Source organism: Oncorhynchus tshawytscha, linkage group LG32 (assembly GCF_018296145.1).
Source record: "Oncorhynchus tshawytscha isolate Ot180627B linkage group LG32, Otsh_v2.0, whole genome shotgun sequence".
In the NCBI taxonomy this organism is placed as follows: domain Eukaryota; kingdom Metazoa; phylum Chordata; class Actinopteri; order Salmoniformes; family Salmonidae; genus Oncorhynchus; species Oncorhynchus tshawytscha.
Window position 1 is genome coordinate 4,869,818 of NC_056460.1, and position 27,165 is coordinate 4,896,982.

At 41.2% G+C, this 27,165-nt stretch overlaps 2 protein-coding genes across 6 annotated transcripts in view; both read left to right on the forward strand.

Annotated features, from left to right (window-relative positions):
• LOC112230420 (mitogen-activated protein kinase kinase kinase kinase 3-like) overlaps positions 1-5,750 on the forward strand; it is a 41,338-nt gene extending 35,588 nt beyond the window's left edge. Inside the window, exons 7-17 of the mRNA XM_024396727.2 lie at positions 190-274; positions 766-845; positions 1,641-1,701; positions 2,086-2,203; positions 2,288-2,346; positions 2,647-2,750; positions 3,397-3,569; positions 3,921-3,988; positions 4,293-4,385; positions 4,562-4,630; positions 5,258-5,750. Of these exons, the coding sequence (XP_024252495.1) occupies positions 190-274; positions 766-845; positions 1,641-1,701; positions 2,086-2,203; positions 2,288-2,346; positions 2,647-2,750; positions 3,397-3,569; positions 3,921-3,988; positions 4,293-4,385; positions 4,562-4,626 (906 nt within the window). The 3' untranslated portion in view covers positions 4,627-4,630; positions 5,258-5,750. The remainder of the gene's footprint in view (positions 1-189; positions 275-765; positions 846-1,640; positions 1,702-2,085; positions 2,204-2,287; positions 2,347-2,646; positions 2,751-3,396; positions 3,570-3,920; positions 3,989-4,292; positions 4,386-4,561; positions 4,631-5,257) is intronic.
• LOC112230419 (son of sevenless homolog 1) overlaps positions 5,098-27,165 on the forward strand; it is a 75,570-nt gene continuing 53,502 nt past the window's right edge. For 4 of the 5 annotated variants that reach the window (XM_042310769.1, XM_042310770.1, XM_042310772.1 and 1 more), the window contains exons 1-3: positions 7,784-8,797; positions 20,781-20,906; positions 25,433-25,564. In XM_042310769.1, the coding sequence (XP_042166703.1) occupies positions 8,711-8,797; positions 20,781-20,906; positions 25,433-25,564 (345 nt within the window). In that variant the 5' untranslated portion in view covers positions 7,784-8,710. Of the gene's footprint in view, positions 5,314-7,783; positions 8,798-20,780; positions 20,907-25,432; positions 25,565-27,165 lie in introns of those variants that run through there. The other variant, XM_042310774.1, reaches the window with a different exon arrangement.

Consider the following 27,165-nt stretch of genomic DNA (forward strand, 5'->3'; position numbering starts at 1 on the left):
CAACCTAAAAGTAGTAGTGTTGAGTTCATAACACATTTGTAATTACCGCAACCCTCGAGCTAGAGATCCTGCCATAACTTTGTTTTAAAATCTATTTATTATATTGGACTGAATTTATAAAGGGTTTTTCCAGGTGCTCTACATTGATCAATTATAACTAAACATCTACATTCTGTTTTCGCTGCACAGATGGGAGCCTGTTTCTCCAAAGTCTTCAATGGCTGCCCTCTAAAGATCCACTGTGCGGCGTCATGGATCAACCCCGACACGAGAGGTGGGCCTCGTGCCAATTCATTTCTGTCTAACTGCCGTGTACCCTGATTCCATCAATTGCAGATAACAGGAAACTGTATTTATGCTGTATTTTAAGGACAGATCATGTGGATTTGTGTCAATGTTCAATGACAATGTCTGCAAGGGTGTGGGGTGTGCAGGGTCTGACAGACGGAGCACGGTTAATATTTTGACCAAACCCGCTGTGCGGTTTACCTTTATCTGCAATTGATTGGATTACTTTATTTTCAGTCTCGCGCTACCAGGTGTCCCACTGTATTCTTGTTCGAGAAAGGCTTGGAGAAACCTAGAACAGGAGTCTAAGCTAACTTGACTTTCGTCTTTGTCTTACCCTATGTCTTATTTGCAGTTTGCATGTGCTACTATTAGTTTCCTTCTTAGGCAGAGTCCTAAGCAATGTGTGTATTGTCCAAGTTTACCTGTCTCTCTCTCTGTTATAATACTTAATGATTGTTTAATTCTCTGTTTTAGACCAATACCTGCTATTCGGTGCTGAAGAGGGCATTTACACTCTAAATCTCAACGAACTGCATGACTCCTCCATGGAACAGGTCAGTGTCTCATTATTTCATTTGAATGATCTTTTTGTCAGTAAATTTCAATTGTTCTAACTGCTTCCAATGTTTTTACAGTGTAATGTATTAAACATAATCTATGTATTTATGTGAAGATTGAAATATTCTCTGTCACATCAAATGATAGTTCAATTTGAGTGCTTGCTTCTTTGTGACGTAAGTAAAGGATTTGAGGTTTGATCCACAAGGTTTTATCCACAAGGATTTGAGGTTTGATCCCCAAGGATTTGAGGTTTGATCCACAAGGTTTTATCCATACGGATTTGAGGTCTGATCCACAAGGATTTGAGGTTTGATCCACAAGGTTTTATCCACAAGGATTTGAGGTTTGATCCACAAGGATTTGAGGTTTGATCCACAAGGTTTGATCCACAAGGATTTGAGGTTTGATCCACAAGGATTTGAGGTTTGATCCACAAGGATTTGAGGTTTGATCCACAAGGTTTTATCCACAAGGATTTGAGGTTTGATCCACAAGGATTTATCCACAAGGATTTGAGGTTTGATCCACAAGGTTTTATCCATACGGATTTGAGGTCTGATCCACAAGGATTTGAGGTTTTATCTACAAGGATTTGAGGTTTGATCCACAAGGATTTGAGGTTTGATCCACAAGGTTTTATCCACAAGGATTTGAGGTTTGATCCACAAGGATTTATCCACAAGGATTTGAGGTTTTATCCAGAACTGGTCAATGAGACACGGATTATGATTTCATTTGACCACCTACAGAACTATTAAAAACAGATACATTTTTATTTTATTTCCTAGCTCTTTCCCCGGAGATGTACGTGGCTTTATGTCATGAGTAATAGTCTGCTCTCCATATCTGGTAAGGATTCATCATAGAAACCTGTATTCCCACACATTGCTAATATATCTCAACAAATAACTGTAGTGCACACAAAGTTTTACGTTATTTGTTTGTAGTTTCCAGAATAGAATAGATTTTCCAGACACATCATTTAAATGTACCTTTGGCCGCACACAATGACTGTGACAGACATTAAAAACATAAATCATAAGCAACAATCTGTCATCAAGAGCATTAGTCTAATTTTATCATGAAATATGCACTTGTAAATGTAAATTCTACTTGTCGATACTTGCTCCAGATATACAAGCAGTTAGATGATGCACGTTTTGCGTGAAAATTAAAGATATTATAATTGCCTTCAAAGCATTCAAAAGGTGTGTTCGTTGTGTTTTTTGGCAGGAAAAGCCTCGCAGCTCTACTGTCACAATCTGGCGGGTCTGTATGAGCACGCTCGACAGATGCAGAAGCTGCCAATGGCCATCCCCACCCACCGGCTCCCAGACAAAATCATTCCAAGGTAAGAAGATGGCGATGCCTCTGCGTGTAGGAGTTTTCTGTGGGTAGAGTCCTACTTTTGAGACTTTGTTATTGTGGTTTTTAGGAAATTTTCCATCTCCAACAAGATTCCCGACACCAAGGGATGTCAGACGTGCTGTGTGGGTGAGTAGTCATGGACATTATTTTTCTCTCTCGCTCTCCCCCCTCGGTTTTCATCTCTGTCTACGTCAGACCCACTACTTTCCAACAAGTTGCTACATAATCTTGCTACAAGATTGAGAGTAGATGCATCGCTTCACTACATGTAATAAACACAATAGTTCTCCATTCCCCTTATAACCAATTAGGACAACAACCTCTTCAACTGGGTACCAATAGTAGAAAGGTCTTTGAAATACATTATTGTGGTGCCAGCTTAGTATGATTGACAACCCCTGCTGACTACCAACTATTCCCCCTTAGTGAGAAATCCTTACACGGGCCACAAGTACTTGTGTGGAGCCTTCCAATCCAGTGTGGTCATGTCGGAATGGGTGGAGCCCATGCAGAAGTTCATGCTCATCAAGGTAAGAATTTTTATGTCTGTGCATTTTTTAGCCATCTCCATCAGTTTGCCAGGCTCACTCTCCCCAAACCTTTGAGGAGTGCTGACAACCCATGTCATAGCCATATAAGAGTTTGGCCATTGAGGTTTCAACCAAAAACAAAAAAGCATTGACACTAGCTATGCTAAGAGCTTCCGGGGAAGAATTGACTAATAACAATCCACAACTTTCCCCTAACTGCCCTGTCAAATGGAGGTGTTTGAGATATGCTAAGAGACATCCCTTTACTTTGTAGCCTACATGCTAATGGAAACACACTTCCCTCTTCCTAAAAACACTGACTTCCCCCTGCCCGCTGACACTGGAAGTGTTTGTGCTAACCCACCAACATAGACTAAGCTACCCGTGCTTTGTAACCGATGAGCTAATGCTTACCCTTTTATTTATGTTTTGTTCTATATATATCGTACATGTTGTCAATAATACTTTGATTGTAAGCCAACCCCGTCTACATGCCTAATGCTAACTCTCCTCCTCCCAAGAATAATGATTTTGAGATTAGCATGATAACATGCTAGAGTCTAGACCATGTAGCATAATGATAATGCTAACCCTGTCTTCCTAACATTGACAAGCCTAATGCTAACGCTAACCCTCTCCTCCTAAGAACATTGACTTTCCCCTGCCCTCACCGATGGAGGTTTTTGAGATGCTTGTGGTGCCCGAGCACCAGTACCCCCTCATCTGTATGGGCGTCAGCAAGGGCACGGAGCTCAACCAGGTGGTACGCTTTGAGACGCTGGACCCCAACACCGTTTGCCCCTGGGCTCAAAGAGTCCGGTAAGGTCTCATTCAAAGACTGACCTTGACTCCTCATTGACATAGACTTGACACAACTCTAGATTTTAGTGCTCCTTTAATATGGAACATCATTAAAATTAAATAAACATTAAATATCATTTTTTTAATCCCCATTATTATTTTTCTTTTTTATCGTAGCACACACTGGAGACTGACGTTCACATTCTACACATTGACCTTACTGGAAATGGTTAACTTTTCAAAAGTTAACAATTATAGAGAAAATATAGTCCTATATCATTGTGCACATTCATAATGTAAAATGTTTGACGTTAATAAAGCAACAGATGTAATGGTTAGTTGAGGTTTTTATGTTTAATCTCCTCCTAGACACTCACAGACCTGTGTTAGCCATGTGACTCAACTGGAAAGAGACACCATTCTTGTCTGCCTGGATCGTGAGTCTAGCAGCATGTCTTGACTATCCAAAAATCTGATTTGTATTGTAATATTATCTATATAGATTATACATGCATTGTACATTAATTGTATGCATTGCTAATAACACTATGACAATATATTAACAGTGTATAATGTTTTATCACTGAGCTGTCCTTTAAATGACATGGGGGAAACTCACCTCAATAGCCACCAATGTGTTGCACCCCGCCTGGATGGACGGCAGCCATTTTGTGCCTGGATGTCTTCAGTCTCTTGTAATAGCATCATTGTTTAACTTCCATATGTTATTTTCCCCCTCAGGATCCATTAAGATTGTGAATCTGCAGGGGAGGCTGAAGTCCAGTAGAAAGCTTTCAGCTGAGCTGACGTTTAATTTCCAGATTGAGTCGATAGGTAATCGCCCTTGACCCCTTTGCTAGAGATTAGCTAAAACACACACACACACACACATGTATCAACAGCTATAGAATGGAGAGGAGAGCATAGTATCACAGTCATGTTATGATAAATGACATTTTGGTAAAATTGAATTTTTCATATGGTATATTAAACATGAATATTTTCCACAGTGCCTTCAAGACAGTGTTCTGGCTTTCTGGAGACATGGCATGCAAGGACGGAGTTTCAAATCTAATGAGGCAAGTTGTGTCAATGCCCCGGCGGACGCAATAACTGTATATAACCAATATACAGTTGAACTGTTTATTGTTGTAATGTTTCTTTAATTTATTTGTTATTTTACCAGGTAAGTTGACTGAGAACACGTTCTCATTTACAGCAACGACCTGGGGAATAGTTACAAGGGAGAGGAGGGGGATGAATGAGCCAATTGTAAACTGGGGATTATTAGGTGACAGTGATGGTTTGAGGGCCAGATTGGGAATTTAGTCAGGACACCGGGGTTAACACCCCTACTCTTACGATAAGTGCCATGGGATCTTTAATGACCTCAGAGAGTCAGGACACCCGTTTAACGGCCCATCCGAAAGACAGCACCCTACACAGGGCAGTGTCCCCAATCACTGCAGTGGGGCATTGGGATATTTTTTAGACCAGAGGAAAGAGTGCCTCCTACTTGCCCTCCAACACCACTTCCAGCAGCATCTGGTCTCCCATCAAGGGACTGACCAGGACCAAACCTGCTTAGCTTCAGAAGCAAGCCAGCAGTGGTATGCAGAGTGGTGTGCTGCTGGCTCAAAATATATGATGACTATGATAGTGACTGCGATGACTTGACTATTGGATCTTGTCCATATTCCCACCAGATTACACAGGAAATTTCCGACAACACCAGGATATTCCGACTCCTAGGATCAGACAGGTGAGAAATCCATTTTTAGATTGAGGCTAAATCTGTTTAGCAAGTATCATCAACTACAGTAGATTCAGCCTCGAGACGATTTCTTTTCATGAGCGGATGGTCAGGGGGCCGGAACATAATTACAAAGAATTTGTAACCTGCAAATTGACCACAAGAAGCCCAAACAGATATAATATTTGACTAAAACATAATCATGTCAAACCTTGCTTACATTTGTATACAATCACATACTGTTACTGTGTATCTCTCTATTATGTGTGTGAATACTTTGTAACAGATTTCCAAAATTAAAATCCCTTGGAGCTGATTTGCTGTTTTACAGTCTTATGTCTGACAATAAAATAATGTGTTATAAATGTGTTATTTTAAACTTGTTTAACTTATAATTCACTGGATCACAATTCCAGTGGGTCAGAAGTTTACATACACTTAGTTGACTGTGCCTTTTAAACAGCTTGGAAAATTCCAGAAAATGTTGTCATGGCTTTAGAAGCTTCTGATCAAATCAAAGTTTATTTGTCACGTGTGCCGAATACAACAGGTGTAGACCTTACAGTGAAATGCTTACTTTACAGGCTCTAACCAAGAGTGCAAAAAATGTATTAGTTGAACAATATGTAGGTAAAGAAATGTTTTAAAAAGTAAAAAGACAGGCTATATACAGTGAGGCTATAAAAGTAGCGAGGCTACATACAGACACCGGTTAGTCAGGCTGATTGAGGTAGTATGTACATGTAGATATGGTTAAAGTGACTATGCATATATGATGAACAGAGAGTAGCAGTAGCGTAAAAGAGGGGTTGGTGGGTGGCGGGACACAATGCAGATAGCCCAGTTAGCCAACGTGCGGGAACAGGGGTTGTTCGGCCCAATTGAGGTAGTATGTACATGAGTGTATAGTTATAGTGACTATGCATATATGGTAAACAGAGAGTAGCAGCACCGTAAAAAGAGGGGGGGGGCCTCACAATGCAAATAGTCCGGGTAGCCATTTGATTACCTGTCAGTTTAGTTCGTCTTATGGCTTGGGGGTAAAAGCTGTTGAGAAGCATTTTTGTCCTAGACTTGGCACTCCGGTACCGCTTGCCATGCGGTAGTAGAGAGAACAGTCTATGGCTGGGGTCTTTGACCATTTTTAGGGCCTTCCTCTGACACCATCTGGTGTAGAGGTCCTGGATGGCAGGCAGCTTAGCACCAGTGATGTACTGGGCCGTACGCACTACCCTCTGTAGTGCCTTGAGGTCAGAGGCAGAGCAATTGCGGTACGAGGCAGTGATGCAACCATGCTCTCGATGTTGCAGCTGTAGAACCTTTTGAGGATCTCAGGACCCATGCCAAATATTTTTAGTTACCTGAGGGGGAATAGGCTTTGTCATGCCCTCTTCACGACTGTCTAATTGACATAATTTGAGTCAATTGGACCATTTAAAGGCAACGCTACCAAATACTAATTGAGTGTACGTAAACTTCTGACCCACTGGGAATGTGATGAAATAAATAAAAGCTGAAATCATTCTCTCCTGTTATTCAGACATTTCACATTCTTAAAATAAAGTGGTGATCCTAACTGACCTAAGACAGGGAATTTTTACAAGGATTAAATGTCAGAATTTGTGAAAAACTGAGTTTAAATGTATTTGGCTAAGGTGTATGTAAAAATTCCGAATCCAACTGTATATTTTTAAGCCTATTAAACCTACAGGAATAATTTCTGCCAAGATGTAGATGTGTATTTTGAACATTGGGTATACTTTATATACCATTAACTGCTCCACACAGTTAGTGGAGGTGTCTTTGGGAAGTCTACAAAAAGATAAATGGTTTCCATGATGTTTTCTCTGGGCTCTGTTAGTCAAGTCTGAGACTTCACCGCGTGAGTTAATCTAGCACTTGTTCACATGCATCGTTGGCATGTTTCAAATTTCACAAATACAGTGAAATGCCTTTCTTACAAACTCAACCCAAAAATGCAATAATCCATAACTGGTTTACAGGGGGGGGAAAGCACACGAGAAATAAGAATAAGAAATACACAAAGTAATTAAGTAAACATACGGTACTATATACAGGAATTATTTTAAATGTTAGTTCCAATACCATATTTACATGTGCAGGTATACTGGAGTGATGGGGGTAGATCTGTATAGGGGTAATGTGACTAGGCGACAGGATATAAAATAAACAGAGTTGTAGCAGCTTGTATGTGAGTGGGTGTGTAGAGTCAGTAGAAATGTATGTGCATATTATGTGAGTGAGAAAATGATGGGAGTGTGTGTGTGTGTGTTGGAGTGACAGTGAGTGTTTAGGGCCCCGTGAGTATGCAATGGTTTCAAGTGATCCTCCTCATCAAGCGATCTTTTTCATTCTATCGTTTAAACAATTATTGCTCTCGGTTTAGCCAGATTAGATCCAGATCTTGGGCAGGCGCGATGATTATCGAAAACAAACCCGAAGTACGTCATTAGCTATCCATTGCGCCTGTGCAATTCTTCTACCAACAACTGCAACCGACCAGTCATAACAATCGTCCAAAGAAATTATTTTGACCAAAGCCTAACTGGTCATTAAAGCCAGCCTGTGCGTGGAATCTTGGTTTTCTCGATAACTTAACAAAAAGCTAAATAGTCTGGAGACATATTTTGGAAATGATAAATTCGTGGAGGATAACACGTTTATCAATATACACCCTGTCGAAGATTCGGTGAAAATGGGTGATTATGCACCGAAGAGGTTTTTCCCCCCAAAAATATAGGGAATGGTTCAACTAGCCGAAAAGGACGAACAGTATCGCAGTTCCCGAAACGTGAAGTGACACATTAATCCCTAAATTGGATACTAGCTAGCCAGCTACGCCACTGTCCACAGATCGTTGATCACTACTGCCAACCATCTTCCGATTCGGATCGATCGGCTATGGCTAGTAAACATCACCAGCTCGGCTGTAAACTAGCGTGCTATATTAGCAAGGCTAACGTTCGTTTGTTGCCATCAGCGTCAGCTCAGAACTTGGAATAATTTCAATTTGACAACGCAACGCAAGCTTGCTAGTTAGCGTTTGAAATATATTTGGTTTCGTGAATTTTGGCTTTTTTTAAAACTCGGAGCCCGAAAGAGCAAGCCTGCTAGTTAACGATAGCTCCTTGCTTCGGCAGCTGCAGACGGCTAGCTAGCAGCGATCAACATCTGTACACTGCCGATGCGATGGTCGCATTGTTAACTGTTTTGGTAGAGGAATGCTCATTGGGTGGATATTCTGAGGCAGCGGGCCGCACAGAATATTGCACCTCTCAGTTCCAACCACGGGCCATGCTACATACTGTATTGATGTGAAGAGTGGCCGTGAACACACATCGCTCGCTGGCTGCAAGATAGCGCACGACGACGAACAGCTGAAGCTATGCAAGCGGCCCAGGTTCAGTACGACTTTTTCAGCGAGGAGAACGCACCGAAATGGCGGGGGCTGTTGGTACCCTCCCTGAACAAGGTAGGCTAGGACGTTGGCAGGTGCCAAGCGAACTAACTAGACGGCGAGGGTATGCATTACAAGCAACGTAGCTATTATTAGCTAGTCAGCTAACGTTAATTAGCTAACTCAAACGGTGTTGTCTTGTAGGAATTGATTTTTTTTGCAACACACAGTTGATAATGCCATGTCAAAATACACCATGTTGCCCGTGACACATGGTTTGGTTGGTCAAATCACATTTTATTGGCTGCATACACATATTTAGCAGATGTTATTGCGGGTGTAGCGAAATGCTTGTGTGTGCTAATAGTTGTTAGCTGCCCCCCGCTCATTATTGGGGTGCACCCGTGGGGACTCGATGCTTCTATGTGACAGACACACACACAGCCCTATGTTTGACTTAACTTTTTTGTGTTTGATTCCCACACCTAAACTCGAACGTCACCTAGTTCCCTATGCATTACACCATTCCTACACATGTCTCCTTTTATTTGTATCTGCTATCTCAGCGTCACATCTTGCCCACGGTGTCAGTTTGAGTGTGGTGGCACTGGCAGCTTCTGTGGGGGAGGACGCTGTCACACTCACAGAACGTTGTCCCCCCTCGGCAAAACGGCATCACTTTTTCCTAAGCTAAGGGGTCCATAGCAACGTTCAAACTGGGCCCTCAATTTCAGACAGAATAAATAAACGGCTTGCTAGCAGCAACCCTGTATATTGTAGTAGTAATCATCATGATAAATGCTAGAGTAGTCATAAGTGTCTTTTTATATTGTTGTTGTGATACTCTGCTTGCCTGCTTCCACATGTATTTTTAAAGAGAAATGAGGTTTTGAAACATTACATACTTGGGTCACAGCCCATCAAGATTGATGCAGCAACTTTTTTCAAGTAGATTCTGACTGTCTCGATATTTTGGGACACCCTCATCTAGTCTCATAAAGGTGCTGGCCATGTTTTGGGCGATTTACCGACTCGCTGCTGAGTGAAATTGATGTTATTGATCAAACAAACGCATATCAGGATGGTTTGAAATAACATGTCTGATGTGGGCAAATTTTAGTGACACACCACACATGTTACCTTGGTCTACACAGAGTGAACACTGACTAGAGCCTCTCTAGTTTGCGTGTGTTGGCAAATAGAGGCCTATAACTGGCGTGAGGTGATCAGGGTGGGGTTTTTCAGCAAGATGCTGCAAGCAGGGGAATGCCGAGTCAGTGAACTTCACTGCACAGCTCTCAAGTGATGTGTTACAATGACAGTTGAGCAAATTGTAAAAAATGTTCTTTCCTTCTTTTTTTTTTCACCCCAGTGCTTTCTCAAGATGAGTATTGTTTATGACTAGCGTATATTTAGTTCACGACAGCCTCGGCCAAGCCCAAGTTGTTTTGCACTGTAAAGTGCTTAGCTAAAACCACTCCAGACTGACCGATTTTAGGCCTTAAAAGTATTAGGCCTATATAATGGTAGTGGTCAAGATAAGCAGCCCAATTTACAATGGGAGTTTGACGTGAAGGGGTAGGCCCAGCGTAAGCCCCACTATGTGTCATATTGGGCCAGAGGTAGTGATCAGGAGAAGAGAATGATAAGAACTGGGAGAATCAGAACAGTACTGAAACAGTAGGTTAATAATTCTGAAACTGAATTCTAGCCTACTGAAAAAACATCCTAATGGACCAGCTAGGACTGAATGATGGAATGCTACAGTGTACCATTTGATATGAATCTGGAAATGACCTTTGACATGCCTCGGTTAATCTTTTAGCTAACGCTGCAGAAACAGTACACTGTTCATTATGTTGAGAAGTTGGTCTTATGTGGGAGATTGAATGAACTGTGGAGGAATGCTGCAGAGAAACAGTTCAAGTCTTTGCTCGAGTTCCCACTGTTGGACGACGGGCACATGTGGCATCCCAACGAGGGGGGATGGCCTCTGCATTCCTGTTGTGTGTAGACTGGCAAGGGCCGGCAAATGCTAAAGTGCCATGATGCCATTGCAATGTAACGCCACAGGCATGGCAGGAATGTAGCCCAATGCATGAGGTCAAAGCAAGTCAGCCCTCGCAGAGAGCGGGAGTAAGAGACAACGGAGGGGAGGTTATAGCCCCAGTGGGTTGCATTAAGGATTTTTTTTGCGACAAGCTTTTACCCCCTTTCTTCTCCACCAAATCACGCCCCTCGGATCCCTCAAGTGTTGCTTTCCCCGCTCAAGCTGTGTCAACAAGTCTAGGAGAGGTTATGGAAGACTTCAAAAGAGCCCCATGGCCAGACCAGCTTTTCCGCATTGAGCCGTTCAATGTGGACACACCGTCTGTTAACCTTATTGATTTAGCCATTGGCCTCTCGGCTTTAAAAAAATTGTTACATTTGTCTGGAACGTGCTGACACAGGGAACTGAGAGGATTCGAAATCCTGCATGCGCTTCAGTGGATGAGCATTGTTCAGGTTTCTGCTGTGGAATGAAATCGGGATTGTTTTGTCATGCCATTTTTTAAAATGTATATTTCCTCCTTGGTTCACTGCTCAAGACATTTTGGCCAGCTTTGCCAAAGCCAAAATGCCACGTTTGTCAGCCCTGCCATGAGAGGCTTTGTCAAGAGAAAGCCCTCATTTTAGCCTCCCCACACTTTTCCAATGGAGTGAGTTTGCAAAGTCTTTCAAGTTCTGTTGGAATTTTTGTACTTAATGTGCAGAGTAATTTCTTCATTTTGTGGGCAAAGTTGTGGTCAGGTTTTTCAAAAAGCCAGCTGTAGTCTGTAGAATATTCCCGAATATTCTCCTAGCCCTGCTAAATATCAATGGACATAATCTTAAATTGGAGATGGAAAATGTCACACCAACTCAGCCATATGTACTTACATAGACTTTTCACATTACAATTGCATTTACATCCACACATGCTGCATCTTGTGCCTCTACTCTTTGACGATAATCAATCAAATGAATCACTTTAGCATCTGCAATAATCACAATTTTCAAGCACAGACAATTTTCCATAAACAGTGTCCCCCATTTTCCTCTTTCTTTTGTTCTCCTAGTCTGTTTGCTAGGGATGTAGTGATTCACCGATACGCATCGGTCCCCGATTCAAATGTTTAACATCCGCATTGGTCTGCGGACCCAAAACCGATCCAAATGTAGCTTGCATCAGTCAGAAAATCGATTTTAAACTTTACGAATCACCCGTTCACAATTTTTTGGGAGTCGTATTACATTATTTCTACCTTCTGAAAGTATCGAATCTTTTGACAACTGATGTGTCCTCTCCTTCAGTCTGGAACTGTGTGTAACTGTTAAGTCATTGATCTACAAGTCATTTTGCATGCCGAACAACCCCAGACAACACCAGTAGCCTAGACAAATTGCGACTGCTCAGCTTTGGGCGCTGACCAACGTGGGGTAGGCAGCCTGTTCCTGATATTGCACATCTGCTCAGTACCTTCAGCATTCAAATTGTAAAATGGCTTGCGTAATATTATGCTTTATTAGTTCAGTAACAACCTATGTGTTTGCTGGGTAATTGTTATCTATGCACGTTTGAAAATAGAGGTCGGTCGAATAAACGTGTTGTTTTCAAAATGATAGGTTCCAGATTTGGCCATATTAATCCCCTAAGGCTCGTATTTCTGTGTGTTTATTATAATTCAGTCTATGATTTGATAGAGCAGTCTGACTGAGCAGTGGTAGGTAGCAGCAGGCTCGTAAGCATTCATTCAAACTTTCCTGCATTTGCCAGCAGCTCTTCGCAATGTTTGAAGCACAGCGCTGTTTATGAAAAAATATAAAACTTTCATTACCTTGGACGAGCTTCTTTGTTGGCACTCCTATATGTCCCATAAACATCACTATTGGGTCTTTTTTTCCGATTAAATCGGTCCATATATACCCAAAATATCCATCTATGGAAACTGTGTGATTCAGAAAAAAAGGCCGTTTCAAAACGCTACGTCGTTTTTTTAAATTAAAAAAGTCGACGATTAACTTTCACAAAACACTTCGAAATACTTTTGTAATCAAACTTTAGGTATTAGTAAACATTAATAATCTATCAAATTGATCACGAGGCGATATGTATTCAATAGCTCCACGTCTTCAACATCTTCCAAAATCTCTCTTCCATAACGTCCTGTCGGAGACCGGATGGAAAGTGGTCTCTCTTCCTCGTTTGACCAAGAAACAACGAGAAGGCAATTGACAAGAGTGGTGACATCGTGTGGAAGCTGTAGGACTTGCAATCTCGGCCCTATTTAATTTCGTGCCCCTTGAACAATACATGCAAGTGGCGCATGGATATTTTTTTCAGTTTTCAGTGATCAGTTTTTCTTGCGCTTTTCGATGAAACAGACACTCTGTTATAGTCACAGCGGTGATTTAACCAGTTTTAGAAACGTGAGAGTGTTTTCTATCCACACATACTAATCATATGCATATACTATATTCCTGGCATGAGTAGCAGGACGCCGAAATGTTGCGCGATTTTTAACAGAATGTTCGAAAAAGTAGGGGGTAGGATCAACAGGTTTTAAAAGGAACCACCAGCTTTCATATGTTCTCATGTTCTGAGCAAGGAACTTAAATGTTAGCTTTTTTACATGGCACATATTGCACTTTTACTTCTCCAACACTTTGTTTTTGAAATTGAACAGTGATCACAAATTGAACATGTTTCATTATTTATTTGAGACTAAATTGATTATGTATTATATTAACTTAAAATAGGTGTTCATTCAGTATTGTTGTAATTGTCATTATTTTATATATATATATCTCTCCGATTAATCGGTATTGGCTTTTTTTGGTCCTCCAATAATCGGTATCTGCATTGACAAATCATTATCGGTCGACCTCTAGTTGAAAATTGGGAAAAGTAAGCTACCGGAGACAGCTCTCATCTGGATATACTTGCCGAACCGGGCATAAAATTGATTTTATTTTGATTGTTGAGGTTTACCATCAACAATAGTTTTTGTAGTTTTGCTTTAAACAATCTGTATGGTCATTTTATATATAAAAATGGTAACGTTTGATAATTTCATAACGAGGACGGCAATCATTTTTGCGAGGCCCACTCGAAGCAAGAGGGGAAGAAAATGTCACTATGTAGAAACTTCAAAATTGTCAAAACCATTAGATTTTGAGATGGGGTGAAATCCAAAGTATTGCTATATATTCATTGGCTGTCATAGCTAATTTGTAAATGATAAATATTGATATACTACTAGCTCAAACACTTAGTTTGCTAAAATGACAAGTTAATTAGTGGGTGGTGGCAATTTTAGAAGGGGGGGGGAAACAGGCTCCATTGCCCCACCCCTCAGATCTGATAGTGGTAATGGGGTTGTAGATGCCTAGTCTCCCTTATTGCTCAGCTCAGCTCAGGTGCCTACATAGTACACCATAGACATGCATCCTTTACACACACACACACACACACACACACACACACACATGCATCCACACACACACACACACACACACACACACACACATAAATCAACTCAGACAGATCCAGCTCAGGGAGGCCCCGCTTATGAGTTCCATCAGCAGATTTGAATTTAGAATGGAAAATGAATGTGTTTTATACAACAAATGTTAGTGTATCGCATTGAACTGAATTGCATTGATTCATTCTCCAATTGAACTGAATCGTTTCAAACTAAAACGTATCATTCCTGTATGGGAAAGATGCACATCCCTACTATTTGCATATGGTGCTGTGCAGGCCCACACTGGCTGGGGTTCATGGGAATGAAATTCCTGGCATTGCTTTGAGTTAGTCTAGCATGCAGGAACCAGGGCCTTCTCTCCACCACACCCACCTGCCTGTGATGGGCAGCTCCAGCCCGGATTCCTTCTGCTCTTGTCCCCCTTTCTCTAAACCCTTAGCCCCTTCTCACATGATTTGCACAGACCTGACAGGTCCTGGACAGGTGAAAGTAATATGGAGCTATTGAAGATCTAGGTTGCAGATTAGGAGATCTGTCTGGTCCCTTCAGTTCTGCTAAGACTCTTGAGAAAAGGGCTATGGGCAAGGGTTGGGGACTGGAATTGAGCTGAGATTGAGGGAGAAGCACCTGGGTACACCGGCTTGATTGTCATCGGCAACCTCTGGGACAAGAGTGACACAGGATCATGTCAAGCAGGCATGTGGGGCTAGGGCTCACAAGGCCACCTTGCACATCTGAAGTCAATTCACTTGAGCTTGAATTATCAACCAACTTGATTCACATGATCAGCAGCTTACTCTGGATTTGAGACTCCCATATTACCTTCAAGAACCACACTCAGTCCTCTCATAACTTGGGGTTGGAGAGTGACCTTGGATTTGCAACCAAGGGTTCAATTATACTCTTTACTTGACGTTATCTATCAGAGGACCACACTGCTCTACTACACATGTCTGGATGTGAGGACACAGAAAGCCTGGAAGAACCTTTTAAAAACATACAATACATTTTGAGTTGAAGTCCACCGTAGACATTGTTTCTGTGGGGGAGCATTGATTCAGTTGGAATAATGAGCCTTTCTTCCAATTTTTCTGGGAGCTTCCCATAAACCTATCCTCCATATATATTATCTTGTGTGTGTCCAGATTTTATTTGCAACTCATTTATTCAGATTATTATTACCCTATTACAATGGGTTTTAATAGTTTTCACTTTCTAGTTTATTTCTCATTTGCCTTACAAGGAGGCAGAACAAAGGAAGAAGACTAAAACGGTCTAAAGAATTGCAGCATGCAATGTATTCCAGCATTCAGGTCCTCTACAAGCAGAGCTTTCTTGTCAATCTCCCTTTTTTTCCCCCCCCATCGGCAATCATGATGTGGCCAACACATCTTTTACATTATCTCAGGACCTCCTGTTAGACCTTGATCTTTCCCCACTCAAAACACACTTCTGAAAGCACCTACGTGTATGCCCACGACAGATGAATACCTCTGCCTTCCGACACGAGGTGAGAAAGCTAGGTAGGTGTGTGTCAGTGGTCGTTGCAGTGTAAGATGAGGGAGGATGATCTTTGTTTATGAGCATTGCCTTCTTTCTATTACAGCTAGGCCTAAATGTATACTTTTTCCCTAATGTATTTGACCCATTACCAGCCATAGTGAAGATTGAAGTCTTGTACCAACTCAATGGATGTTGGTTAGGAGATGTAGGATCAAAAGGTAGTAATGTGAGCAATGTGTCTTTATGGTTATGTTCTTAGCGACTGCGATAAACCTTCATCACTGGTCATCTCTTTTTCTAGCCATGTTTGTCACTGTTTGAGTGACTGCATGAAGTGGGCACAAGTTCGGCAGTTAGTCAACACAGAATTAGTTTGGCAAATGAGCACTTAAATAGCAATTTCATGCTTGAAAAATATGAATTGACTTGGAAAATGGCTTTCATCAATATTCATGTAGCCTATGTCTAGTGTTTGATTTTAAAGCCAACCATGGGCTGTGTTTAAGGAGTTTGGGTCTATGTTATGATGGGCGTGTTCTGCAAGAACTAATCATGTAGGTCTTTCTATACATTAACTTGTGACTGTTATGATTGAGTGCACTTGACTGGAATGCAGATAGGCCTATCCAGTGTAAGAATGTATTTGAGTAGGCTAGATACTGGTGACCACGGCACTCAGAATTAGCATCAATTAGGCCTAATACTATTCGGCTGAATTGCTATTTGCAAATGCATATAGTGCAGCTCTAAAGGGGAGCCACACTACAAGCCTATGTCTTTTTTGTTCTTAACATTATATTCGACCGCATGCTATCCAACCAAAAGTATCCCTGAGAGTGTGAAGTCTAGCCTACTTTCAGCAAAATATTGACTATTTTATTATTCTGTCTGTTTTTGAGTGGTCCAAATGAGAAATCTAACTTTTTTTTCATATTTTTTTTCTTCCCACGAAGGGTATTTTCACACAGTCCTTTTTTAACATGAACTCCGGGTAAAAAATAAGGAAAATAACTCTGTTCTCTTTGTATTCACACTGCCCTCGCCTTTGATTGAGGACTCAACTATTTTGCCAGTTCACTTCACCTATGTTGTGTTCCGAGTCCTCTTTGTATTCACATTTGCTATGTTTAGAAAGGATCCAAGAGCTTTTTCCAGCATTCCCTCAATGTACTCTGGGTTTTTACAAAGTGCAGGACAAGCCATTCCATCTGAATTTATCGGACAGCTAGATTGGAAAACTTAGAGATTCAGACACATTTTCGGGAATGTTCATGTCAGCAGAACTTTGACCATTGACCTCTATGGTACATAGCAGCAGTGGTAGAAAAAGTACTCAATTGTCATACTTGAGTAAAAGTAAAGATACATTTAATAGAAAAACACTCAAGTAAAAGTCAGTGACCCAGTAAAATACTACCTGAGTAATTAAAAAAAATATATACGTAAGTATCAAAAGTAAATGTAATTGTTAAAATGTACTTAAGTATTAAAAATAAAAGTATGAATAATTTCAAATTCCTTATAAAGCAAACCAGACGGCACTATTTTTAAAATATTTTTTTTGTTTACTTACGGACAGCCAGGAGCACACTCAAACATCCATAATTTACAAACAAAGCATGTGTGTTTAGTGAGTCTGCAAGATCAGAGACAGTGGGTAGATGTTTTTGAGATCTGAAAGTCATATTCCTATTAACTTCCAGTGAAGTGAGTGCGACTTTGTCATAGTGCTGCATCATACCGGCCTGATTCTGCCTGCTTGAACACCAATAACTCCGATACACATTTAATCACCCAAGGGTATCGATAGAACATCACTTAGAGATGCACAAAAACAGTATAACATTCCAAATCCGTGAACCTTTCCTTTTTAAGTATTTTACACTAATGGCTACATACATTTTGGAAGCTAATAGATTACAATTGTCTAATATTTTAACAAAATACAATCAGAAGATACTATTTACATGTCAATATTATTGGTAACAGAATAAATAGCAGATTAATAACTGCAGATTAAATAATGCTGTTATTGAAAATTGTAGGCTACGAATGTAGGCTACTGCCCCTTTTTAAGAGCTTGAATTTATTTTGTACTCCATGTTGTGATTTTCACCATATGTTGCCTTCTCACACTATTCAAACCCCACAATCGACTAAACCGTGTATGAAGCTATCTTAGCCTATAGATCACATATTGCAAACAAATACCAGTTACTAGAACCATTCAACGCTGGTCTGACCAATCGGAATTCATGCTTCAAGATTGTTTTGATCACCCGGACTGGGATATCTTCCGGTCAGCCTCAGAGAACAACATCGATCTATACGCTGACTCAGTGAGTGAGTTTATAAGGAAGTGCATTGGAGATGTTGTTCCCACTGTTCCTATTAAAACCTACCCTTCCAGAAACCGTGGATGGATGGTGGCTTTCGCAAAACTGAAAACGTGAACCACCGCATTTAACCATGGAAAGAGATCTGGTAATATGGCTGAATATAAACAGTGTAGTTATTCCCTCTGCAAGGCAATCAAACAAGCGACATGCCAGTAAAGGGACAAAGTGGAGTCACAATTCAGCAGCTCAGACACGAGACATATGTTGCAGGGTCTACAGAAAATTACGGAATACAAAAAGAGAACCAGCCAAGTCAAGGACACCGTCACTCTTCCAGACAAACTAAACACCTTCTCTGCCCGCTTTGAGGATAATACTTTGCCACCATTGCAGCCCACAAACAAGGACTGCACCCCCCCCACTTGGCCCGACGTGAGTAAAACATTTTAAACGTTTTAACCCTCGCAAGGCTGCTGGCCCAGACAGCATCCCTAGCTACGTTCTCAGTGCATGCGCAGAGATTATCGGAGATTATCGTGGATTTCACGAAACAGCAGAGGGAGAACCCCCACATCGAAGGTGGAAAGCTTCACATTCCTTGGCGTACACCACAGACAAACTGAAATGGTCCCCCCACACAGACAGTGTGGTGAAGATGGCGCAACAGCACCTCTTCAACCTCAGGAAGCTGAAGAAATGTGGCTTGTCACCCAAAACCCTGACAAACTTTTTTTTACAGATGCACAATCGAGAGCACCCTTTCGGGCTGTATCACAGCCTGGTACGGCAACTGTACCACCCGCAACCACAGGGCTCTCCAGGGGGTGGTGTGGTCTGCACAACGTATCACCGGGGGCAAACTACCTGCCCTCCATGATATCTACAGCACCTGATGTCACAGGAAGGCCAAAAAGATCATCAAGGACAACAACGACCCGAGCCACTGCCTGTTCACACCGCTACCATCCAGAAGGCGAGGTCAGTACAGGTGCATCAAAGCTGAGACCGAGAGACTGAAAAACAGCTCCTATCTCAAGGCCGTCAGACTGCTAAACAGCAATCACTAACTCAGAGAGGCTGCTGCATACATTGAGACTCAATCACTGGCCACTTTAATAAATGGATCACGAGTCACTTTACACAATGCCACTTTTAAATAATGCCAATTTAATCATATTTAAATATCTTACATTACTTATATGTATATACTGTATTTTATACCATCTATTGCACCTTGCCTATGCCGCTCGGCCATCACTCATCCATATATTTTTTTGTACATATTCTCATTCATCCCTTTTTAGATTTGTGTGTATTCGGTAGTTGTTGGGGTATTGTTAGATATTACTGCACCGTCGGAACTAGAAGCACAAGCATTTCGCTACACTCGCATTGTCATCTGTTAACCATGTGTATATTACCAATAACATTTTATTTGATTTAATCTCAAAACCTCCACATTTTGGCATTTCTGTGCATCCTTAACAATCGCTAATCAGTTTCCAAACATGCACTTAGTTTTTTTATGTGAACCTGCACATCATCTGTAACACTTGACTTTACTCCCTGTGCCATAACACGTTATGACACGGTCAAAACCATGTCATATCTCATAACAGCTGACATAACTTGTCATAATATAACATAATATGATCAACACTGTCATGACCCATTATATTTACACCTGTTGTGACATATTGTGTTTATTTTATGGCTTTTTATAACACCTACTTGTGTCAAAACCCAATTTTATCCAAATAGGTTTTCTCTGTGAAGTTTCCTTTCCACTCCTATGTAGGTGTCATAACAGCCATAAAATAACAATGTGTTATGTCAGCTGTTACGCCATGACATGGTTATGACTGTGTAATAACGTGTTATGACGCTGGGTGTCAAGTAAAGTGTTAGCTCATCTTCTCTCTCTTGTGGCACCAATGTGAGGGCTTATGGCAGGGGAAACACTGTTGCAGTAGTCTAGTGTGTGGTGTGGAAATTCAAGCAAACCGAATTCGGACCACCTCTCACAATGGTCTCAATTTGGTTTGCTTTTGGGGCTCTTTTAAGGGGTCTGAGTTCTTTTGGAGTGTTCATACTGTACCAAAAAAATAAGCGAACTGCACTGAGTTCACACACATTGACTGAAAAGGGACTAAGTGTGAAAACACTCAACTATACTACACTAGAAAATGTCTTTCCAGTTGCTACTCAAGGTTTTTAACAGTTTGATTGTTTTTTTTTAACCATAGACGTCACTTCAACGTCTAGTTTAGATTGACGTTTTATTGAGTTGTCAACTAACGTGTAATCCACAAACATTTGAACTGTGTCATTGGATTTAGGTTCAAAATTGGGTGAAAAAATGACAATGTCTCAATTCCTATATGTTGATGACTTTTTGCAAATTCAATCAGTTTTCCACGTTGATTCTATTCCATGGAAACACCATTGAGTCAACCAGTTTGGGCCCAGCGGCAATCTATACTGAACTAGTAGCCTTGCCTCATCTCTCTTAGTTTCTGTGTAAAGGTGCTGAGCCAGATGCACCCCAAGCTTTTTAACAGTTTATAAAAAAATATATATATGATAATCAACTCAACCTATACTGAACTCATACATGTTTACCACATTCTACCGATCCAACCTTTTTCAAAAGTTTTTTTTTTTTTTTTGACTCATACTGAACTAATGCACATCTCTGTCTCTGTGAAGGTGCTGAGTCAGGTGCATCCCAAGCTGTCGTCCCAGGAGGATGCGCTGCAGTACATCGAGGAGCTGATCTTGCTGCTGCTCAGCATGCTCTGCCAGGCACAGCCACGCAGCGTGCAGGACGTGGAGGTGAAGATCTCCGTCAATAGTGCAACAGACCTAAAACCTTGTTGACCCCTTTTTTACAGAGTATAAACAGAGGGGGTTTTGTACACTTCCAAAGCAATAAAGGGGGCTTTGGACAAAAAGGTCCAATACATAGAGAAAAAGGGAATGTGTGCGTGTTGTTTTGCCTTCAAATGTGATATTTTACTAAAGCTTAGGCCCAGGTGATAAAATCACAACATTTTAATCACAATTAAGTTGAATTGTTGTGATTGTGTTGTCTAAGCTGTATTAAAAGATCCCGTTTGGGAGGAGAAAAAGAGTGAGCAGACCTTCCCTTTCAGAATCCCTCAGGGCATCAACAACAGATGTGGCGGGGTAGAAGTTGCCTCTAAATCACAGGTCTAGGATCAGACGACTGTTCCCCTGATCCTCTCACTTTAAACTATGGTCTAGGAAATAAACTGACCCTTGACCAGTGGTTAGGTGCTACTTCTACGTAAAGGGGGAATCAGCAGTTGCAGCACTGAACAAAAATATAAACGCAACATGTAAAGTGTTAGTCGCATGTTTCATGAGCTGAAATAAAAGATCCCAGACATCTTCCATACACACAAAAAGCATATTTCTCTCATTCTGTGCACAAATTTGTTTTACATCCCTGTTAGTGAGCATTTCTCCTTTGTCAAGATAATCCATCCACCTGAGAGGTGAGGCATATCAAGAAGCTAAACAGCATGATCATTACACAGGTTCACCTTGTGCTGGGGACAATAAAAGGCCACTCTAAAATGTGCAATTTTGTCACACAATACAATTCCATAGATGTTTTGAGGGAGTGTACAATTGGCATTCTAACTGCAGGAATGTCTGCCAGAGAATTGAATGTTAATTTCTCTACCATAAGCCGCCCCCGATGTCGTTTTAGAGTATTTGGCAGTACGTCCAACCGGCCTCAGAACCGTAGACCACGTGTAACCACTCCAGCCCAGGACCTACACACCTGGCTTCTTCACCTCCGGGATGGTCTGAGACCAGCCACCCGCACAGCTGATGAAACTTTGGGTTTGCACAACCCAGAGTACCAGGGTCTTGACCTGACTGCAGTTTGGTGTCGTAACCAACTTTAGTGGGCAAATGCTCACCTTCAAAGGCCGCTGGCATGCCAGAGAAGTGTGCTCTTCATGGATGAATACCAGTTTCAACTGTACCAGGCAGATGGCAGACAGCCTCTGTGGCGTTGTGTAGGCAAGTGGTTTACTAATGTCAACGTTGTGAACCTAGTGCCCCATGGTGGGGGTGGGGTCATGGTATGGGCAGGCATAAGCTACGGACAATGAACCCAATTGCGTTTTATCTGTAGCAAATTGAATGCACAGATACTGTGACGAGATCCTGAGGCCCATTGTTAAATCAAATTCAATTTTTCACATGCGCTGAATACAATTTATTGTGAAATTCTTACAAGCCCATAATCAACAATGCAGTTCAAGAAATAGAGTTAAGAAAAAAAGTGACACAATAACAAGGCTATATACAGGGGGTTACGGTACCAAGTCAATGTGCAGGGCTACAGGATAGTCGAGGTAATTTGTACATGTAGGTAGGGTTAAAGTGAATAGTCCGCATGGCCATTTGAATTTGATTAGTTGTTCAGCAGTCTTATGCCTTGGGGGTAGAAGCTGTTTAGGAGCCTTTTGGACCTAGACTTGGCGCGTCGGTACCACTTGCTGTGCAGTAGCAGAGCGACCGGTCAGGATGCTCTCGATGGCGCAATTGTAGAATTTTTGTGTCGTCAGCAAACTTACTGAGGGTGCTTGGCCACGCAGTTGTGGGTGAACAGGGAGTGCAGGAGGGGACAAATGTGGTAAGGGTAGGGGACTAAAGTGGTAAAGGTAGCCCTTGAGGGGCCCTGTGTTGAGGATCAGCGTGGCAGATGTGTTGTTGCCTACCCTTACCACCTGGGGGTGGCCCATCGAGGATCCAGTTGCAGTCGGTGTTTTGTCCCAGGGTCCTTAGTTTAGTTTAGTGATGAGCTTTGTGTGCACTGTGGTATTGAACACGGGAGTTGTAGTCAATGAACAGCATTCTCACATAGGTGTTCCTTTTGTCCAGGTGGGAAAGGGCAGTGTGGAGTGCTTTCAATATGATAATCCACAGCACCTTGTTGTAAGGATCTGAACACACTTTCTGGAAGCTGAACATGTCCCAGTTCTTCCATGGCCTGAATACAAGCCATGTCACCCATCAAGCATGTTTGGGATGCTCTGGATCAACGTGTACGACAGTGTGTTCCAGTTCCTGCCAATATCCAGCAACTTCCCACATCCATTGCAGAGGAGAGGGACATCATTCCACAGGCCACAATCAGCAGCCTAATAAACTCTATGCGAAGGAGATGTCGCGCTGCATGACACAAATGGTGGTCACATCAGATACTAACTGGTTTTCTGATCCATGCCCCTACTTTTTTTTTAAGGCATCTTTGACCAACATGCATATCAGTCATGTGAACTCTATAGATTAGGGGCTAATTCACTTATTTCAATTGGCTGATTTCCTTTTATTAACTGTGACTCAGTAAAATCTTTGAAATTGTCGAATGTTGCGTTTTTATATTTTTGTTCAGTATACATACATTTTTGGACTTATACATTTTTGAAGAATAACTTATAAATGCCTCATGAGCTTACTTCCACTGTCATACCCTATCAGAACCCAAAATATAATCTTTTTACTCCAATGTTTGTAAACAAGCACTATATAGCCTCAAAACATGGTTAAAACTATAATTTTGATATAATGTATGGCCAGTCCTTGCATCCATACCTCTGTCTATGAATTTGAGTGGTTACATTTCTCTAGCCCCGTCCCCCAGCTTTTTACCAAACCGGGGCAAGGAGTCCGCTTTGTTATTGTTTCAACTGCTGATTGCCACTTTAATGTCGCTCACAGCGTCTCATAGCATTCAGCTTAATTTTATTCGGTAGCAGACACACTTTTTATTGACAGCTGGTTAAGTCACGGTTTCAGTAAAAGAGGATGTTGATTTATGTCCCCAACCAAAAAGGGGAAATTATAAATGTTTGAAGTTTAATTTCTTTTACGCTCAGATCATGGTGTTCTTTAGACGGTTTGTTTTGCACTGAGATATAACTCAGTTTTTGTCCATTTGTATTCTTATGAATACAATCCATTTACCCAAAGTGAAAGGTGGAAAAGTGAAGCTATTTGCAGACATGTATTTTGACTCCTATTGCTTTGACAATCATTTGAACAGAACACACAGTCTCATATTTTGAATATGATTACCTTTTTAGTTCTTGTTTGGTTTTATGTCATTGAACAGAATGTTTTCTTGCGCATCATCACACTAATGGCTACTACTATTGTGTTGATTTTTTGCAATGATAACTGACATGAGTTAATGCAGAAAACATCTGAAGACTTTCTTTGTTCAGTCCATGTTTTAGCGGACCAACATGTTTTCACCTCTTGTTTTTGTTTTGTCCACCTTGACTTATTTTTGCGAGCAGACGGATCACGTGAAATCCACAGGTGCTTTTTAGGGTCCATGGTCCTAGCCATGGGGCATGGTAAAGCCAAACCATCGATATGTGGTCTCTTTTTACCATGTTTACTCCTCCCTTAGTTCTGTGCTCTGACTTTCTGTTGACCTCTCCCTGTGACCCAGTCTGTATGAACTTTAACCCTTGACCTGTGCCCCCTTAACCATTGACCTGCCAGGGTTGATGATTGACCACACTCATTTGTGCTTGTGTATATTGTAATTTGTGACCCAACAGATTACGGGAAATTTGTATTGTTTGTTTACTATGTATGTACCCTACATAAGAACTACATAACACATTCATAAGGAGTTCCTTAACACCTTTGTAGGCACAACAGAAATGTTTGATTCCCTCCTAATATACAACAAACATTTTGTAAATGCCTAGGCCTCAAAGCCTATGCCAACTTGAAGTTGTTGACATAAGCACTACATAACAATTAACATGTGCTTATGAAGATGTCCTCCTTTAACTGTGGCTTTAGTTCTCACCCTTTTTTAAAGGGTTACAGTAACTCTTTAGCCCAACACCCACGTCAAGGGAAGGACATCCTGGTAGTGCCTCTAGCGGAAGTGTGACTTGACGTGTACATGTCATGTACCCGCCCTCCCATTGACATAACCTGTTAGATGTCCCTTATTAAGGGAAAAGTCCCTTGTGAAATGTCTGCAACAATAAAACAATGTAAAGTGTCATAGGGCAGTTTGAAGGAGGAGGAGGCATGTTTACCCCCCAGTGAACAGACATTCACTGGGGGTAATGTTTGCTTTGCCTATGGATGCAGCGTCAATAGAGTACCAGGAAATACGTCATTAAAGTAAATAACAGATAAGTAAGGCCCTCTGCAGCCCAAATGGCACCCTATTCCCTATGTATTCCACTACATTTAGAAAGGGCCCATAGGGCTCTGGTCAAAAGTATTGCACTATTAAAAGGTTCTCGATCTCCCTCACTCCTTCCCTCCTTTCCTCCCCTCAGGAGCGAGTGCAGAAGAGTTTCCCTCACCCTATCGATAAATGGGCTATCGCTGATGCCCAGGCGGCCATTGAAAAGAGGAAGAGGAGGAATCCTTTGGCCTTGCCCGTGGATAAGATCCACCCGCTGCTCAAGGTAACCCATAATCCCAAATGTCTGGGTCATGTTCAGTAGGTCAAAGCAATTTGAAATGGAAAGCGAAAATGTACATTTCTTACTGGACACTTTTAGCAGGATCTGACATTGATTGCCCGCTTGCCAGTAAAAACATGTTGGGCCAATATCTTCTCAGCACATTTTGTCTTTCCAGTTTACCTTCTGTGTCGCAGTCTGCTATTGAAAACCATTGAAGGACTACACACTGAAAAATGATGCTATTTGTATTTGAGCAAAATTATTGGCCGTTCATTCAACCACGCTCCTCGCCAATCACAACTTCTTGAGCATGAGTTGATGCCTTCACACGGCACACGAGCTGTCCAGAGGGAAAAGAAGCGCTCAACAATCTACTCACTCAGCTTATTTATTTTAGGGAAAGTAGTGAACATACTAGCAAAAATAATACATTGTCTATATTGCTAAATTTATATTAGTTTTTAATACAATATTAAATGACCAAATGTAGCCTATTACTCGCTGAATACATACATACATACATACATACATACATACATACATACATACATACAAGCATTTAACCTAGGCCCTACATGACCCTAATGCATTTAAAAAGAAAAAGTTAACCTTGGACTCTGCTTTCAAGTAGTACATTGCTGTTTTGTGCCTACTGAACATGACCGTGGTGGCTAGACCAATCATAATGAAGTGACTTGTAAGGTCATCAGCATGTAGCCTATGTCTTCAGTGCCCAGTAAATTAGTCAGGCTGTGAACCACTTTTAGGAAACAGCAGGGTGTATTCAGTGATGTACAGTGCCTTCAGAAAGTATTCACACCCCTTGACCTTTTCCCCAAAAATGTTTTGTTACGAGTTGGATTTAAAGGGATTTGTCATTTGTTGTCAAGGATCTACACAAAATACAGTGGTTCTTCCTTTAAAAGTTACGAGTTTATGCTGCGACTGTTTGTGGTAGATGCTGGTATTCTGTCATAGTGCGGTACAATCACAAGGGGGAGTTAGAACGCTGATCTGTCTAGTCTAAACTGTGGCAGTTAATGGAGGAGTTTTCAGTCAGTCTCTCCTCTGGCACTAGAGTCCTGCATCAGGCAACAAAAACTGTTGGTGGTCCTGCATCAGGCAACAAAAACTGTTGGTGGTCCTGGAGTTAAGAGAGAATTTGGGTAAATACAATGGGGGAATTTCACTTCACGTGGATTGACGATTTTCAAAAAAAATAGGCACGGTAGTCTTTTGGGTTCTCTCCATCTAAAAACAGATAAGTAATTCCAAAATAACAAACTGGATTTATTTACAAATTAGTAAGAATGCCTCACCCCATGTTCAAGAATGGCCTTTTTCCCTTTATTCAGATTACAAATGCTCATTTTTGAAATGAAATAAAATCATATCCAAAATATCCTCATTTTTAAACAAGCCTTAGAAAGTTAGATGCAATTTCAGTAAAAAGAAAAAATTGAAAAAAGTAATGAACTTGTCTGTCGGCCCTGGATTAAAGGCCAAAATTGGTTAAAGAAAATTGGGATGGATAAAAATATATACCACCGTCTCTTGCGTATGTAATTTTCCTTTCATAAAATAATTCTTATTTACAAAGC